This window comes from Melospiza melodia, chromosome 3, assembly GCF_035770615.1.
Source record: "Melospiza melodia melodia isolate bMelMel2 chromosome 3, bMelMel2.pri, whole genome shotgun sequence".
NCBI lineage: Eukaryota > Metazoa > Chordata > Aves > Passeriformes > Passerellidae > Melospiza > Melospiza melodia.
The window spans coordinates 44,646,052-44,665,191 of NC_086196.1; the positions used below are offsets into that span (position 1 = coordinate 44,646,052).

General features: G+C 37.3%; 1 protein-coding gene across 1 annotated transcript; it reads right to left on the bottom strand.

Moving 5' to 3' along the window:
• Positions 1-631: 631 nt before the first annotated feature.
• On the bottom strand, positions 632-17,943 carry EXO1 (exonuclease 1). The gene is made up of 13 exons (XM_063153465.1): positions 17,765-17,943; positions 15,310-15,429; positions 14,308-14,431; positions 13,417-13,554; positions 12,986-13,198; positions 11,456-11,643; positions 10,526-10,622; positions 9,741-9,957; positions 8,582-8,837; positions 6,580-7,045; positions 5,983-6,084; positions 2,688-2,881; positions 632-866 (listed from the first exon to the last, which is right to left on the bottom strand). Exons 1-13 carry the CDS (start codon positions 17,923-17,925, stop codon positions 725-727), a joined length of 2,418 nt encoding a protein of 805 aa, XP_063009535.1. The 5' UTR covers positions 17,926-17,943; the 3' UTR covers positions 632-724.
• Positions 17,944-19,140: the final 1,197 nt, after the last annotated feature.

Sequence of the window (19,140 nt, forward strand, 5' to 3'; positions counted from 1 at the left end):
GACAATGCTGTTTTGTAACCCTACCTCTGAGGACTGGCATTTTGGGTGTCTGTAGTTGGAGAAGAATATAAATGTGAAACAGAAATGGTAAACAGAAGAATACATAATTTTTTTTTTATTGCATCCTATTAATGTGACAATTTGGGGACCAGATATTTGTGACACTCCTTTCTGCAGTTCCTTCCCCCAGTTATTCCTATCACCAACATTACTGAACCAAAGAGAAAGCCAACTGTCAAGAGAGCAGATCTTACCTTACCAGGAAAAGAAATAATTATCAGACTGCTGGAAGTATACTGCAGGCTGTCATGCACACTTAACAGCAGCTTTAAATCTGTAGTGAAGCCAGATTGGCCTCAAGAGGAAAAAAGAAAGAGGCAAAAGATATTAATTATTACAAATTAAGACACAAACTTGTTCTGCTGCTCTTGTGGAAACTTGGATTGTACATGAGACATGCAAATGCCCAGGGGCAACTAAGTGTTTGGAGAAAAATTTATCATGGGGACTGTGAATAAAAGAACAGAGGAATCTGAATTATTTTATTCCAGTCAGTATAGAACTGTACCTTTGAATTCATGCTTTTATAAAAGAGATGATAAATCACTAGTCAGACTAAAGTACATTGCTGGTTTTCAAAGCATCTTCTATATATTGATGAAATATCCAAAAGGTAAATTTTGACAATGATTAAAAATTCATCCCATCATGAACAGCATGCAGTTCATTGGAATATAGCTCTTTGAACATGACTATGTTCCAGACGATTAAAGACTTCTTCTTCTGTTTCTGGAGTGAGCTGTATATTATCTTTGATTGGAGACAAAGGATCTGACTTTCTACAAGAAGGAAGTTTTTCATACTCTCTGCACAAAAAAACCAAAGACAAAACAAAATTGAAGAATGATATTTTGTGTTTCTAACCACAGGCCTGTAAGAATATACAGGTTAAAACAAAGCAAGACCCATCACCTAACTACCCACTACACCTATGAATAAGTAAAAAACAAAAATTTCTGATGCAAAGTTTTTACAACTGAACAACTTCACTGAAAGTGACAGAATGATAGCTGTTAGCTTTACTTATGCAAGACTGTATGTATCCCATCCTGCTTGGGGTTGTACCTGCTTCCTTAACATTTAGGTCTTCTGAATAAGTGTAGTTTTATATATATATATCCTGTGAGCCTTGACATTGAGGCAGAACAGGTTAGTGTCCCACAGGATGTATTTGCCAGAAGGTAAAAATTGTTAAAACATAAGGCTAATTTAGAAACATCTTAAAAACTGAAAAAAAAAAAGAGCTAAGCAAGTTCTAGCAGTAAAAAGCCCAATTTGTGAAATAATTTGAGAAAAAAAAATCCCCTAAAAGCTAAGAAATTATTGCTTACATAGAAGTAATAGAAAAATATATATCCCCAGTATAAACAGCCAGAGGTTACAAACCAACCAATCAAACCAAACCAACCAAAAGTGGATGGATAAATTGTGTATGGTGGGAGCCAAGTCTTGCAACCATCAGCAGAGAGTGCCACCTAGGCTCACTCTGGTCTATCTGCCTGTATTCTGATAAATCCAAATTTATGAATTTTCTCCTTGCGAGCAACCCTGGTCAGACATTCCCAAACAGAGGCCAAGCAATTAATACAAAAACAGTTTCATTTCCTCCTTGAAACTGTTGATTGTTTTTACACCGCATAAGGAAGATAAAAAGTAAGATTTCTAAAAGTGTAAACACCTTAAGTCATACTTTTTAAACAGAAAACAGTTATATGTTTACAATAACCTACCCTAAGGCCCAAACTTACTAAAATACATTCATCTGAATTAACACATGCTCACCAATATCAACATTTACTACTCAGTGCAAAGAATACATCTGTCCTACTCACATTTGGTTTCAAGTTAGTGAAAATAATTTCATTTAAATAAATCTTATTTATTCAAAGTTGAGATTGCTACTTAAAGCTGGGAACAATTTGCCACCAGAAGTTTTTAATCTGAGCCCATGGAGATAGTGCAAGTCAGAATAACTACACTTCAGATTCTGTTGTACTTTTTAAAAATAATAGTTGCCCTTAAAATTCAAACCCTGAGGTTATTTGCAGAAACTTCAAGTTAGAAAAGTCATCTCCACAAGGGAAAGCAACAGAATTTTATAACGTGCAAGAATGCCTCTTGTAACCAGATACCCTTGCTAACAGAAATATTCCATCAGTTCACTGTCATCTTGAAAGCAGAATAGTTCTGACAATCAGCCATCTCCAAATGTGAGTGACATGGAGTTAAACAGAAGCCGTATTGTACTCAATTAAATTTAGCAACTTGAATGCAGCTTTTGCATTTAGGTCAATAAATGATTTTTGGTGTTTGATGCCAAACAATGGCAATGATTTTCATATCAATTATGGTAAACTAAATGTAATTATCAATAAAATTAATTAAATTTCAGCTAGAGTTTTTCCTGCTTAGAAAGAAAAAACTAATTATAAAAATATATTTAGGAAAAACCACGCTTCATGTTTACATCAAGCTTAGAAAGTTATAAATCCTAAGTAGAAAATATCTAATCTTGCAATGTTTTCCTTACTGAATTGCATGGAGAACATGTATAGAGTCTGCTTTGAAAATTGTTTCTTTGAGAAAAAAGCATGCAGTTTACTAAATAAAGGATTAAAGCAACTCACCTTTTAAATTGGAAGCTTTTCCAGAGTTCTCCAAGAGTGGATTGCAGCCCCAGCTTATTTTCAGTATCACAGTCCTTTTTCTTCTGCACAGGTGACAGTTTCCTGCTTAGTCCACTTACTTTAGCTGGTATCAATGGCTTGAGCTTTGTTACCATATGTGACTTTATATTACTGGATTTACGTAATCCAGGAACCTGTGGGATTTTGATATTGCAGTGCACATGGTTAAAATGACAACCTGCAAGCAACAGATATCATGCTGCAAAGCTTATAATCAAAAAAATAAAGTGTTTTACATTGTGTTGAGATAATGCAATCTGAAATGCCACAACAATGTATATTTAGATAGTCTATAATCTAAAAAATGGTATCTCAAACACATGACATACTGCAGCTGTAAGAACTGGCAAACCCACTTCTATAAGCCTTTATATAAAGGTTGCAAATACTAATTTATTTTGAATTCAGTTTTTAAAACCTACTGAATAGTTACTTTTTCATCTGTTTGAAGACTATTTGTTGTGCTCTCATGTGATGCCATCTTTCAGAATTTTAAGAGCATCAGCTCTCTGATATTGCTCCCTGTGAGTCTCACTCAGATTTCATGAAGATGGAGCCATAAGCAAGAGCACAGTTAACAGTATGACGACCCCAAGGATCATTAAACCTCTACCTGGACTTTCTTATCCAATTTCTATACCAGAAGCTCAGAAAAGCTGTGCTTGGCCAGAATCTCTCTCTCAAATACAACCAGACTTAAATTGGAACATCTCAGCAGCCTTTTCTTCAAAGAGAATTCATAGCTTAGTTCCTTCTGAAACATCATGGCATTTTGCCATCCCCCCACCACACACATTTGTTACATTTTTCTCTTTTTTTGCATCTCAAATACTGTGCTCAGTTTTGATCTCTATCCACAAGAAAGACATTGAGGCACTGGAATGAGTCCAGAGACAAGCAATAGAGCTCGTGAAAGATCTGGAGCACAAGTCTGATGAAGAGCAGCTGAGCGAGATGGGAATGTTTAGCCTGGAGAAAAGGAGGCTCAGGGGCAACCTCATCACTTTCTACAACTGCCTGAAGGGAAGGTGTGGCCAGGTGGGGGGTGGCCTCTTCTTCCAGGCAACTAATAGGACATGAGGAAATGGCCTCAAGTTGCACCAAGGGGAGGTTTAGATTGGATATTAAGAAAAATTTATTCCTGCAAAGGGTTGTAAAGCATTGGAACAGGCTGCCCAGAGAACTGGCAGGATCACAATTCTTGGAAGTGTTCAAAAATTGTGTGGATATGGCACTTCAGGATACAGTTCAATGGTGAACATGGTAGTGCTGGATTGACACCTAGACCTGACTGCAAAGGTCTTTTCCAACCTTAATGATTCTATGATTCTATTATTGAAATTGCACTGTTTCTACCTAAATATATTAAGCAGACCTTGGTATTCCAAGGAGTGAAAAAAAGTGCCTAGAATGTGAGCTAAAAATTGGAACAAGAATACTAGGAAGAATAAAATAAAGCACCTAAATCCTACGTATCCCTATAGTTCTGAATTACATCTGAGTTAGAAATTATTTAGCTATCCCAAAAGTAGGCTAAGAAATTTAAAGCCAGAGCAGAATGCTCTTTTGTATTATCAGTATTAGACTCTTTGCTGAGCTCACAGTAATTGTGGAAAATAGTTAGCAGTAAAAAGCACAGCTGAAATAGTATCATAGGAAAAAACTTGAGGTCTTAGGGAGCTCTGTATCACAGACATGTTTTAGTAAAAAGCTTCTACTAATTTTGATATTAGAATTGAGTAGGTAGCACTGCCTGTTTTGGACTGGAACCAGTATAAGAGCTGACAAACTTTTCAGATTGCCTCCCCCAGTTATTAAATTCCTCTAAGTAAATCTACATAGCTGATATTGAGCTTACAAAAATCAGAAGAAATTATGCATTATGTGATTAACTGCTTCTTCCCTAAATCCGGAATTCATTTTTCCCTTTAGTATTTTCTGCTGTATTTAACACCAGCACACACTTCCCTTTTTTTACACTTGCAGGATCCTAATGAACATCCTAACAAAATTTTAATACATTTTCAGAGAAAACTGAGCCAAGAGTGGTGCTCCTTATCTCTGCCTTTGCTCTCCCATGGTCTCACTGGTGTGACAACTCACAGGAGCCCCAGAGCCTAGGTGGGCCCAAGTTACCACATCACTGATCTTTTGGTTGTTGCTGTCAGATTACTTTTTGGCCAAGCAGTTTTCTGATGTAATTCTTTATAATTATTATTCCCAGTACATAACAGAAGAAGAGAGAACTCAAGGCCATGGCAATAAGTGATGGAAATCCTCCTACCAGCTACTTGCTTTAAACTAACCCTATTGTCCTCACAAATTTTCAGCAGCTTTCATTTTCTGAAGGGCTCCAAGCATGCTGAAATTCTGCTTTTATGTGATGCTTATACTACATCAGTACTTCCATAATGTGATCCCCCAATATTTAATATATTCACTCTCCCAATATACCTTCTAAGGTGAGCAAAATAATGTAAAACATATTAAACACAGCCTTAAAAACCAAAGCAATAAAAATTCTGAATGCCAGGATGATTTCCTTGCTCAGTCTTGTTGAAAAAAAGCAGGAAAAATGTAAGTGTTCCAAAATACAAATGTAACTTGTTCCTGAACAATTAAGTTCCTAACAATAACCACAAGATGTCACTATTTTACAAAATACACAATATTTTTGTCTGGCAGAGAGAAGCTTTTGATTTTCAGCCTGTCTACACAAAAACTTACTAGGGGGCATACATGGAAAACATCTGCCTCTTACATCTTTTGGTCAATTCTAATGACAACGCCTAAGGAGTCAGAGCTGTTAAAGTCTCAGAAGTTATCAACTAGAGAAAAATATGAAGCTCTTAGAAATGTTCCACAAACAAGGAACATAAGTTTATTCTCATACATACAAGCAAACACAGAGAAGTCAAATTACAGTTGCATCTTGAGACTATATCTGGACTTTGAACATTACTGCAATTTATATCACAGAACCTGTAATGGATTTTCTTGCCTTACCCTGGCTTACTTTACACTGAAGTGTTTAAAATCCCCAAACAAGTTGCAACTCTGTTATCAATTATAGGTGGTTATATTTCACCCCAGCTCCAGGGTAGATGAACAAGACTAAAGCACTGCCTTGCCAACATTTACATTGCTTAAATCTTTCATTACAAGTTCTAAAATGAACTAGTAAAAACTGATTTTCAGGGTTTAGTAAAGCTCATAAAATTAAAAGAGTTCTTACCTTGGTCTTTATGATTGTATTTTTTTTGTTAGTTTGAACAGCAGAAAATGACATAGACAGAGAACATTGATCATCATTCAGTTTTGAACTAGAATCAGATTCCTTCAAGAGAAAATAGATCTGGTTTTAAAACAGGTTGTCTTTTTGTAAACACAATATATGCTTTCATAGCTACATGTATATACTTTGGGCTACAACATTTTCAGCAGTTCTAAGAACTCATACAAAAACATGGCTTTTAGCAAGCAACACTACAAAGGCATGCATATGCTTCTGAAAGCACTTCAGGGACTGAAAGCAGAGAACAAAAGGCTGCCTACCAGGTGTGTTTATGAGACACTGCAGTGATAGCAGCAGAAAACTCAAAACTAAAACCACAGAACACATTTTATTTAAGCTAGTATGTCAATCCATTCTGTACAATTATGTTAAGCATTGAAAGAATATGATCATCCTGTGATTCTATGTAGAGATAAGTTTTGTTAGCACAAGCTACATCATCTCTAGGGCACCATTCTGTAAAGGAGACTTGATTAAATAATTTCTTTTATAATTTAAAGTGAAAACAAATACTGAAACAATGTCTAATTTTCCTACCTCTGCACCTAAGCTGTTGTTGGACACTTGCAGGATTTCTGAAGACTCCCAACTGCATTCTGATGGCCCAGAAGACCCATGAGACTGTGATGACTGTTCCAGTTCTATTAAGGGGGAGGACTCTTCCTCCGATTCATCACACACTGCCACATTAATCTGATCTTCCTGGGATACAATGCAGTTGTTTCTCTGTTGGTGAAACTGCTGTGAAAATACAGTGTGAGGTAGACCAAGATTTCCTGAGTTACTTTTGAGGCTGCTAAACCCCTGGGAACAACTTTTCTGCATTTCTCCAGGAGGTGTAAAGATAGTCCGTGATGATTTTTCAGTTTCTGAAAACCTAGAAATATCTTCAGCTACATGTTTTGTTTCCTGTTTCTGGCAGTCCTGCTCAGCATCCTGAGTTAGATCACTGGCTTCCTTCTTTGCTCTACTGTCAAACATATCTGCATCATTGCAGAAAAACCTAAGAAAGGGGGAAGAAAAAAAAAGGTGAAAGCAAGGGGGAAGAAAGTTATTGATGATGACATACTCATTTGCATCATTGTTTTTATCCATCAATTTTATTTTCAAGGTATACTTGCAGACAAATTATTTTGGCAACAGGAGAAGTCCCTCAGAGAGACATTTAGCAAAAAAGTACCAACAAAAAAACATCCAGAAAGCCTACAAAATTTCAGAATATATTAATTAAAGATGATAAAGCTAGGAGTGAAATACTACAGCACCACTTATCAAAGAAAATAGAACCTTACTACTTTTTTTCTATGCTATAGCAGCAGTTCCTCAGAATACTGAGCACAGATTTAGGGAAGAACCCATCAGCAGTGACAACTCTTAACTTTTCATGCAATAAAAAAGCTTTCCAAAACTTTCAGCTCAGAAAGGTGTGCTTTAAAACAAAGGCATTAAGACTGCTCTGCAAAATTGCACTGCTCAACAATATTCATATTATTAAGATAAAAATTACACAATAATAGACCTAATTGTGATAATGTTTTATAAAACAAATTCAAGTAGATGTGACCAAATGGGACTAAATGAAAAAAAACCCCAAACCTAACAAAGTTCCTGTTCTCAAAGTGATGCTGCAGAGATCAGCAGTGTCAGCTGAATGGGATGGGATAAGAATAGATATTTGTCATTGAGTGACCAGGTTTAGCTTTACTGCAATAAACCAAAAGCCCCATCAACTTAAGTCCATGAATTCATTGACTGCTTATATATTTGCCACAAGTAGATATCCTTGTTTTTTTGAGATATATCACATGTCTTTTACCTGGGAAAAAACCCCAGCCAATTCCTAATTAATTTTGATACCTAAAGATATTACATATTTTCTTGAGAGACACCAAATTGATCACAGAGGCAGAGCACCTCTCCTATAAAGAAAAGCTGATAAAGCTTTTCTGTTCAGCCTAGAGAAGAAAAGGTTCCAGAAGACCTTTATAACACCTTGCAGTACCTACAGGGGAGCCTAAAGGAGAGCAGGAGAGGGACCTTTCACAAGGGCATATAGTGACAGGACAAGAGGGAATGATTTTAAGTTGAAGGAGGCTGAAATCAGATACTAGGAAGAAATTCTTCACCTTGTGAAGTGTGGTGGTGGTGAATGTGAGTGTGGTGGTGCACTGGAACAGGTTGCCCAGAGAAGCTGCAGATGCCTATCCCTGGAAGTGCTCAAGATCAGTTTGGATGGATCTCTGAGCAGCTTGGTCTAGAAAAAGGTGTCCTGACAACGTCAGGGGGTTTGGAATGAGATGATTTTAAGGTCCACTCCAAACCAAACCATTCAAGTCTCAGTCTTCACTTCAGCAGTACAAAAATCAACATTATCTGTCCTCCAAAAGACAGCATGCCTAGCACAAAGAATCCACCATCTTGGCTGAGATGCAATACAGTTGCATATAAAGTTTGAGGTAGCATTTTTCCTATTTTCAGTATTCGGGCCATTTAGCAAACAGTATTTTGCTACTTATGAAAATATGTGACATAAGCATACCTGCTTCTTGTTCCTGGAACAATTACAGCATCCTTCTCCTTGTTTTTCTTTTGTAAAAATGAAGCAAAATTATTTCTAACTCTGGGTAGGGAGTTAGTGTTTTCTTGAGTGATGGAAACTGCTGGAGAATCAAGGGTTTGTATTGCTGACACATTCTTTTGTGCTTGACCATCATTATCATCCTCCTTCTTGATTCTTTTTGTTTTTGAAAATGAATATTGCTTCAACAGATCTCCATCTGAGACTTCTTCTGAATCTAAAGACAATTTAAGCATCACTGTAAAAGTACATTCTACAATTAACCAGTTATGAGATAACAAAACATTGCATATTTACTCTCACAGGCTTAAAAATATTAGTAAGGTCTGGTAAGGAAATAGAGTTTAGTTGTCTTTAATGCCATTGTTTTCTAGTACATTGCCTTAAAAATAACTCAGTGAAAAGATAGATGGAGTGAAGGCAGAACAACTACAATGCAACTACATTTGATTTAGAGGCAGGTTGTTTAACTAACTACAGACTTTGATAAGCGAGAGAATAGAAGATACCAGGAGTACCAAAGGAAAAAAAGAAAACTCCAGCAGTATAATCAGAAAGCAAAGGAAGCAGTGGAAAACAACAAAGCACAATAGGAATAAAAAGTGCTTCTTCTATTACAAGCCCACAGTTTATCTGAGCACATCTAACTCAGGTGGCATAGAAGATGAGATAACACAGATGCACTAGAGAAAGCAAAAAATTTGGCATAAAGAGCATAGTCTGAGTACAGAAAACATTCTTGGTTTTCAGTCTGGCCTAATATTAATGCTAGGAAAACAAGCTGTTTTAACTTCTTCACAAGCCATTTCAAGATAGAAATTAAAACCAAAACTATATCAAAATACAGCTTGTATTAAATATAACCTGAATTTGATACCACCAGAGTTTTATAGCAAACCAAAGATTAAGATCAAGTCCTGTTGAAAGTTTGCTGTCACCCTTAATCATCACATAGGCTTTTAATATTATGGCCTGTTAGTCTTGTAGCTTGTTAAAAACAGAATACAGACAATAACATTCAAGAGTTAAGCCTCTAAAGCCTCATACCATAAAGTACAAGATAAAGTCTTTTCCCACAGCCTTCTACTGCTGTTCATACACTTATTTAATAGAAACATACCACTCCTTGGCCTTTTTGACAAGAGCTCTTTGCCTGCAAGCTTTAGTCCTTTAACACTAATTATTTTCTCCATGCCTTTGGTTAATGGTTTCTCTGGGAAGTGTATTTTAGGAGGAGCAGGATCTTCAGTGGGGCCAAACTTGTACTCTCTGCTCCAAATGCTATTGACATGATTATCACGTCGGTCATTCCAACCACGACTTCTCTGCTGCACAGGCTACAAAAAACAATTGAAAACCAAGACACAGGTTTATAATTTTGCCTTCTATATTTGATTTCTTGACTCAGCATACAAGGAAGGAAATGTTGACATTTGTACATCTAGTGACATAGTCCACAAAAACCAATTTTTTTTGTTCCCACAATTCTCATGCTTTTCATAGTTTTTGTTGTTCTCCCATGATGTCTTCTCAAGTGACTAACTGCTCATCTCAGACTAAATTTAAAGTTTAAAATTTATTTCTATTCAGGAAACAATTGAAGATTATTCTTGGAAGAAATCCAAGACTCTTTGTGAATTTTCTCTTTAAACCAGTTACTTCTGTAAGTAAATTTAAGGATTTAGCAAATAAGTCTGAAAATAAAACAGATATTAAATGCCATGAAAAATAAAATTTTACCTTAAAAAAAAAAGAGAATTATGTGTGTGAGAACACACAGTTTCTATAATACCACAATAGCTTTCACTGACAATTCATTTGTCGACAACACTCAATCACATTTTCCCCCTAACATTCAGACCCACATCAAGTTCTTAATATCTAACTTCACAATAAAGACGTTACCTGTGCTGTGTCAGGGTTATAATTATCAATTTGTTCCATTGTATTGATATCAACATTGCCAATAGCAATTTGAAAAGCAGCATCATCACCAACATGTCTGCTCCCATCATAGTAAAGGAAAATATCTGAATGTTACATTATATTTCAACAACTGCACCATGAAAGTTAGAACAGCCGCTTTCCCATTTTTTGGCTAAAAAGCATGGCTAGAATATTAACCTGAAGAATTAATACTACTACTCCTGGCTCAATCTGATGTAACAGCAATTGTAATAGATCTGCAGCCTTTGGCAAATCATGCAAGTCACTACTAAACCCTTCAATTATCAGCAGACGAGGCAGTAACTATCTCCTTCCTAATTTCTGCAAATGCCAGAGGTCAGGGGGCTTGAACATACAAAGCTAGTAACTACTTTACAGTTCCCTCTCTTCCTTCATTTTCCTAATCTTACATGTTGAAATTTACACTGCATAGGTGTGGCAAAATGCTACCTTTTCTATAGGAAGTGGGATCTGGTATAACAGGAAATGCTAAGATTAGAGATTGAGTTGAGCACAAACTGCAAGAATTAAACTGGAAGAGATTATAACACACAACACAGGCAAAAATTCAAGACAGCCACAAGGCAGTTTATATTTAAACTGCATTAAACAATTTATTTCTAAAGAAAACAACCAGATCAATAACTTCTGCCTGTACCAATAATAGGTCATTTAGTTACCCCCCGCACTTAAAAAAAATGATTAAAATCAGAGCAAAGGAGAAAATAAGAAAACCCGCACAAAAGTTTAAGACTGCAGAAAAGACACTTTAGTCAAAGCAGGGATGCAACAAAAAATCCAAGTACATCACAGATGCAATGAAAATTGTAAAATATCACATCAGCTCATTCTTATTTCCCCATTCTGCCCTTTCAACACAAAGGATACCGTCCTGCATAAGTTAGTGTTTCTGGATCAATATCATCTTCATATGCATTCAGAGGAACTAATTTTCTGTGCACAGGATCAAAAACTAACTGATACAGGAATGTATTATTAGCTCGTGTAAAACCCTGTATGTATTCTTCTGGTACCGTTATATTCATCTTCAAGTACTGCCCCATTTTCTTGATAACCTGTCAAAAAAAGAAATCACTCAACTGTGTCATTTTAACAGGTTAAGTGAAAGGTTAAATACTTTTCAAATATTAATTATCTTTGCTTGTAATTAAATGTAGAATGAGTCTCCTACTGCAACAAGCAGATTCAACTTAAATAGGGGAAGGAAAGAAATTAGAACTTCATACATTCTTTTCCTACTCAAATTGTCTACAATTACAAAAATAACAAATCAATTTTTATACCTCCTTCAATATAACAATCAATACAAAATATGATCAGAAAAACAGTCTCCTTAAGGTGTATTTACTTAAACTAATGCACATCAATTTATAATCATTCATATTATCAGGACATATAAGCAATATGTGGGTGCTCTTAAAATGGAAAAAAAGCAAAACTAACCAGAATAAGCTCTGGGATTTTCCTCAGAGATACATTAAAGCAAATAATGATTTGCATGGGAAAAATGCAAAGTTCCCCTTTTACTTCCTCAAAAGCAAAACCAGTTACTTTGATGTCTGCTCTATATGATAAAAAACATTTTAAAATTAAAAATCATAGTGCTTTGTCTGTGAGAGAAAAAGACAAAATACAACAAGTAATTTAAGAAAGACGATAACACACTACGTTAATTAACTGCATATTAAAATGATTTTATGGATTAGATCTACCTGCCTTCAGGACAGACCCATGAGCTATTCTTATTAGCTCTTAACCTCTCCACTCCCTTATTACCCATACAAAAGTAGTTATTTCCACCCTCTTAGCCTCTCTATTTCCTAATACAAGATTTATTTTAACTTCATACATTGGACAAGAAAAAAACCCACCCCAAATTAATTTGTTTTGCATCAAATCACACTTTTCTTCCATACGGTTTTTAATATGGAAATGTCCATATCCATACATATGCCAAGAAATAGGATTCCCAAACTCTGTCCCTCCCCCACATAGAAAAATCTGTACTGATAAAGAAGTTCCAGTTCATTGAGCAGTTCAAATAAAAAAATCTGTAGAAGAAAGCAGTAATTGGGGGGAGGGGGCCGTGTATGAAAAATATCAAAGTCTTGTCTTACCAAAAATTAAGTTTCCTTTCAAACACAATATACCTTCGAAGGATTAAAACAAGTCTTTACCTAAGTTGACTTCTGGTATTTTTCTTATAAACATATATCAGCTTCAACACTTGAGTAAGTTTAGGCCAGCATCTTTTTTAAGAATACTAAAAATACTTTTTAGTATTCTCCTCAAAATGGAGGAAGACAAGAATGCTTCATATTTTCAGTTCAGTGTTAAATTTCAAATATACTGATATAGGCTGCCAAAAAACAAAACACAAAGCAAATCTGAGTTTACCTTTATAATATCTGGATTGTTGGCTAATTTTAGTAACTTGCATGCTTTAGCTAACCCAATTCCATGAATTGAAGGGAGGTAGTCACAACCAGAAAGAATACACATGTAGCGGAATTTCTCTTCTGTAAATACATTTCCAAGCTGCTTGCAGTTTCCCAGTCGAGTTTGATCTATCTCTAGTCCATTTCCAAACTTGTCGATTTTCAGAAACACCTGAAAATTAAGAGGAAGTGAAACCAATCATTTTCACCCATATAAGGTGGTTCACTGCACTTGGTGGAAACAGAGAGGCAAAGTTCTATTTTCATCTCTTCTGTTTCCCACATTTGCTGTAGAAGAGTTAATCTATACATCAAACACATTTGGCAACTTCAAACCCTGCTTTTCAGATCTCAGCAAGAGGTAAAGGTTATTAGTATTTTCTTCCATACCTTTTTACATCCAAAAGCTAAAAGATCAGAGTCTTCTGTAATTATAGCTTGAACCATGCCAATCTTATTAAGATAAGCCAGCTGAGCATCAGCTTCATAAGGAGCAACAATACAATCAACTCCCTGGGCCCGTGCAGCCTGTACATAAACAAGAAGCACACAAGTTACTTTGCATTAATTTTCAGTAATTACCCTAAGAGATGTGAAAGCATAAAAACCTCTACATTAAAAAGCCAAAATCACGACCTTTTTAATCACACACCCATCCTGCCCCCAGTGACAGTCCAATACTTCATATTCAAAAACTCCACTTTAAAAGCAGTTTAGGTCTATATATGGTTTACAAAAACAACTTTTCCTATAACACTATTGCCACTGCATCTGATCACAGCTGACAGCTTTGAACTCATGCAAGTTATATTCTGGACAAAGGAGAACAGTACTAGAACAAACTTAATAATTTTTGATGAAGACCCCATAACTGCATCAAAAGTATAGCAAAAAACTACTAGAACAATTTTTAATGAGCCAATTTTTTTTTTTTGTAGTCTATGCTCAGAAACTAGACAAGGGAAAAAAAAGCAAAAAAATTAGGGTTTTTTGTGCTGCAAAAGTAAAACACGTTCAAATTCAGTTCATAGCGATAGGAAGAGATGTGTTTTGTTTGACACATCATTATTTATACAAATGGGCATAATAAACTTCAAGCTTGTTAATTGTGCCTAACACAATCCAATAACATGCAAGTCAACTACAGAGTGAGCAGATGGGAATACTTTTCTTTCCTATATATAATATGCAGTGATGTAGCCACAAAAATGAAGAGTAGAATATGTTACCTATTGCAGAGATGTTTTTTAACTGGCATTATCAATAATGTTGACAACTTACTTTAATAACTTCATGAGCCATAGCATGGGTAATATTTATACTTCGCCCAAAACATTCTCTAGCCTCTGACAGTCTCCCTTCCTGCAACAATTGCTTTCCCTTCAGAAGACTGGCTTGACGCCTCCTAAAAGGAAAATGAAAATACCACCAATCTCAGATTATTGTTCACTTAAAAAACAAACAGCAGAAGGGACTAAGAGAGACAGGTAAGAAAGGGGGGGAAATCATAACACCTTCTAAATTTGGGCTACTGCATAATTGTTTAAAACAAAAGAATAACTATGCCATTGCAATGACAAGGACAACTAGATTTGAATGTTGAAATTGATAATATTTTCTCAGAAAAAAGTGACAAATAGGAACTGAAATCAGCAGTGTAAAAGAAGAAATGCACCCACTCAGCTTGCAGTAAAATAGATTTAGTGGGAGTTGGGAGTATCTGACACTAGATAGTTATTGATTTAGAGGACAGAAAACCTAATTTACTTAATTTCATAAATCGGAAATTGTTCATTTCACGCTGAAGAAAGCACGTGTCTCATGAGACTTCATAAATAACAACCACTACTGAAAAATTCTCATAGCTTCAGTGAAAAGTCCCATTTATAGGGACCTGAATCCAAATTTGAAACAACTTTTATCTTGTTAGTTGTAGAGAAAGATGAGGACAGGGGTACTATATTGAAATAAAATTATATTGGGAAAAAATATTTTTGTCCAGAGATCACAAGTGTAGGTAAACCAACAGCCTCTGATATGACAGGAACTACTGCTCAAAGGCTTACTTCCTTCCTTTATAAAATGGCTTTCATTTATGAAGCGCATCTCTATTTTTGGAATAAAACCTCTAAGAAGTTTGTTTGATTTTAGATGTAAATTAAAAAATATCACACTACATTGCAGAGGGGTTTACCAGAACTTACTTCCTAGCTGGAGGATTTTTGATTTTTATTGTAGTGATAAAACTGCTTTGCTTGCAAATCAATACAGTTTGGTACTTACTCTCGTCGTGCCTTTTCCACTTCCTTCTTAGAGGGTAGGGTACATCCATCAAATACCAAAATTGGTTTAATTCCAAATGAGAGGAGCATATGAACAAGTTTCATACAGAAAACTACATAACTGTATCAACAATAACAAAAGTAAGAAAAAAGAGATTAACAATAAAGTTTATCACAAGTCTATTACAATTTTCCAGCTGCAGGAAAGGAGAACTATAAGCTTAGGACTAACTATTGTTCAAAAATCATAACAGGCTGTACATTCTCCCAGCATCACAAAAAACTAAGAACACTTGAATGCAGTTTGGTTGATTTTTTTACCAAGAGAAACAATCCACTTCCTAATTCAGAACTGGGCCGACTGCTCCTCTCTCCCAGACAAAATGAAGTAAGAATTTGAGTATAATTCTGTTGATTTTGCTACATTGGGATTCAATAGTGACAAAAACTTGACCAGTTCAAACATGGATTGTCTTTTTACTTTCAGCAAGTCAATTCACCACGGCCAGGGAAACAGGAAGCACACCAGCACAAGTCTGCCTTTCCCCAGAAATGCAGACTAAATGCACTTTTGTAGAGTTGGAAGTGATGGGATTATTTAATCTGTCATTGTAGAACTATCTACTCTTCCCTCCAGATATATCCTATGGACAAGACATACAAATGTATCTTCCCATACTAAAAATACAGGCACAGCACTGAAAATATTCCAAAAGTCAGAAAAGTTTCCCTTCTTTAAAAACTGTGAAGATAGTATACGGCTCAGGAGGCAACCAGCCACTGCCTTCAAACCCATCCCTTGAAAAAAATATTTGTTGGGTGTTCCAGATGTTATTTATTCCCTCAGACCTCTCATCTTCCTACCTGTTATTTCTACAGATCCGTATGAGATCATTTTATCAGCAGCACAGAACTAGAATCTAAGAATTGCTGTAAACACTAAGCAAGCACATTGCAGATCCAATGCCCAAAGGAAAAAAAAAAAACCACCTTTTTTTTTTATTTTAAGGACACTGTTTAAAACAGCAAGAGCAACCCCATCAGCAGAGGAAGGGAGGAGAAGGAGAGTGGGATTTAGAAGCATTTAGAATGCAAGGATACAAGCACTGAAGAAACTAGATTTAGAGCTACAGAAAAATAACTGATTTTTGAAAGACAGGAGCAAATAGCACTGTAGCTATATAAACTTTCATCCAGATGAATGTTCAAGTATGAAAGGACTCTATACTATAGTTAAGGTGCCAGTCTAGGATCATATGTGCATGGAAATAAGATTTGGCCATAAAGTACCTATGTATTCAAATTCAACCATGCCAAAGTTTCCTATGACTACTTCTCCTGACAGTGAATTTTTTCCTCAGCTGAAGTGTATCCTACCTCAAGAGTCTGAGGAACCTTCACTACCTTCAAGGCATGGTTGGATTGAAATTGCACAGTTCTTAACATAAGCAGCAGCAAATATTTGAATCCATTTGCAAAGCACCAAGTCTGTCCTACCTCCAATCAAACATTTGATGGATCCAAGGGCCCCTGGGTGGTGCCAAGCAACAGGACAAGAGGCAGCAGGCAGAAACCAAACCACAAGAATTCCACTAGAATATAAGCAGAACCTCCTCGCTGTGCAAGTAACCAAGCACGGAAACAGGTTGGCCAGAGAGGTTTTCGAGTCTCCTCCTTCTCGGGAGACACTGGAAAGCCACCTGGACACAACGCCAAGTCATATTCTCTAAGGGAGCCTGCATAAAATGACATCCTGTGGCCCCTTCCAGCCTTACCTATATCCAATCTAAAACAACAGTTCAAGCCACACTTCCAGAGATGGGCAAGAAATGCAAACCTGATCTAAGGTGTGGAGTTGAATCTGAAATATAACCACAAATTTTTGTGCATTTCCCTCCCTAGAAATATAACTGTGTAAACCTGATTTAGAAAAGCTACTTAACTAAGAGCGTAGTATATTCAGCAAAAAATCTTACACCTTATTCAGAGCACAACACATCCCTCAAAATTCTTTGATATCATAATAACCTTTGTCACAGAAGTATTTACGAAGTCTCTTCGCTTACAAAAAAGGTGTCTGAAAACAATATTAAATTTGAAATGAAAAGAATTCCACGTACAGAATTTCATCAGAGAAATTAGATTATAGTGGAGAGCAATTCATACTAGGAAGAAAACCCTAACCGATACGTCTTGGGTATTCTAACAAAAAAAAAAAAAAAAAAAAATTATTGAGAGTTTCCCCCTAATATATACTTTTAAAAATTTTATTCTGCACAGCTGGAAAGCTGTTTATTTATCGCCAAAAATTTCCATTACTAAAGAGTTCAACTCAGAACTCAGAATCAACAGCAAGAAGCAAAACTTCTATAACTTAGCTTTTAGTTCAAGAAACACAAAGTTGACAAAACATTAGTTTGCAAAAGGGCCGAGAGCTTAACATAAGAAAAACTTACATATCCGTGGGCTCCCCCCGGGCCAGCTTCTCGGCACAAGCATAGGCGCCCTTGTGCAGCCAGCAGTAGGTGTCCACAGCTACCGCCATTCCTTTGTATTTCTTCACGTGGGAAGGCTCGGCAGCCTCTTTGATAAACTGGAGCAGGCCCTGGATGCCCATGATGCCGCAGAGCGGGAAACAAAGAAAGGAGCCAAGGCAAAGCCGAGCGCTCTGAGCTCTCGATGCTCGATCTCGGTCCAAGGGCCGGCTCAGCTCACGGCCGGGGCGCTGGGCCCCAGGGCCACCAGCAGCTCCTGCGGCTGCCCCCGCGCATCCCGGCTCGGGCCGCCTCCCCACGCGGCGGTGGCGGCTGTACCTCTTTGCGGGTCGGTGCTGCCCGGAGAGTGGGGCGAGAGAGGGACAGAGAGGCGAGAGAGGCGAGAGAGGCGAGGGACGCGGAGACCCGGCCTGACCCGCCCGCACCTCCCGGGGCAGCCGCGGCTCCTCCGGCCCGGCCCGGCTCAGCCCGGCCACAGCGCGCGGCCGCCGCCCGCGGCTTTCAAGCAGCGCGCGCTGGGAGCCGTGGCCCCGCCCCGCGGGCTGGAACTACGATCCCCATGGTGCCCCGCGCCGGCGGGGGCAGCGCATTGGTGACGGCATTGCTCACGGCCGGCGTGCGGTGGACACGGCTGGTGGATAACAACAGGAACGTGACATTTATAAACGTTAAATACACAGAAATCAAAAGGCCTCCCAGGGTTTTAACAGGACAGTGGGCTGCAGCCAACGCCGTGAGAGGAGAGGGGCAGGGAGGGGCTCACGCGGGTCTCTGCCTGCCGAGGATCAAGGGAAGGACAGATATTGTTACTGCACTGAAACCCCGGGGTTAGTGTAAGAAGCGATGGTCGAAGTTACAATTATGTGATACAGGTTCTTTTTCTTGTCAGTTATCCTAAGGGTTTGCTTCCATAAATAATAACAAAAATTGCAGTAAGATGCAAATGTAGGCCAATATTTACCAAATAGAAGTTTCTTTTTCTGTATGTCCTTTGGAAGGCCAATATCTACCAGGTGTAAGTTTCTTTTTCTACATGCCATTTGGAAGCCTGTGCAGTTCTGAGATAGTTTTGCTCGGTGAGGTGGATGACTCGGTCAGCAGTGTAGAAAGCAATGTTTCCAGACAGTGGACAGCAAAGTTTGAATTCAGTGCGTTATGGAAAGCACACATCTGAATTACAAGTTCTCAGCTAAGAAATGCATAGAAATAACTAGGCCACAGTGATAGCATAAGATGTTTTAATGTTGAAAATATTGATTGAATTCTACTTTGCCAATTCTTTTTTTACTCCGTGATTCTGACTACATATGACACACTACACAAGTTTTAAATCCAAC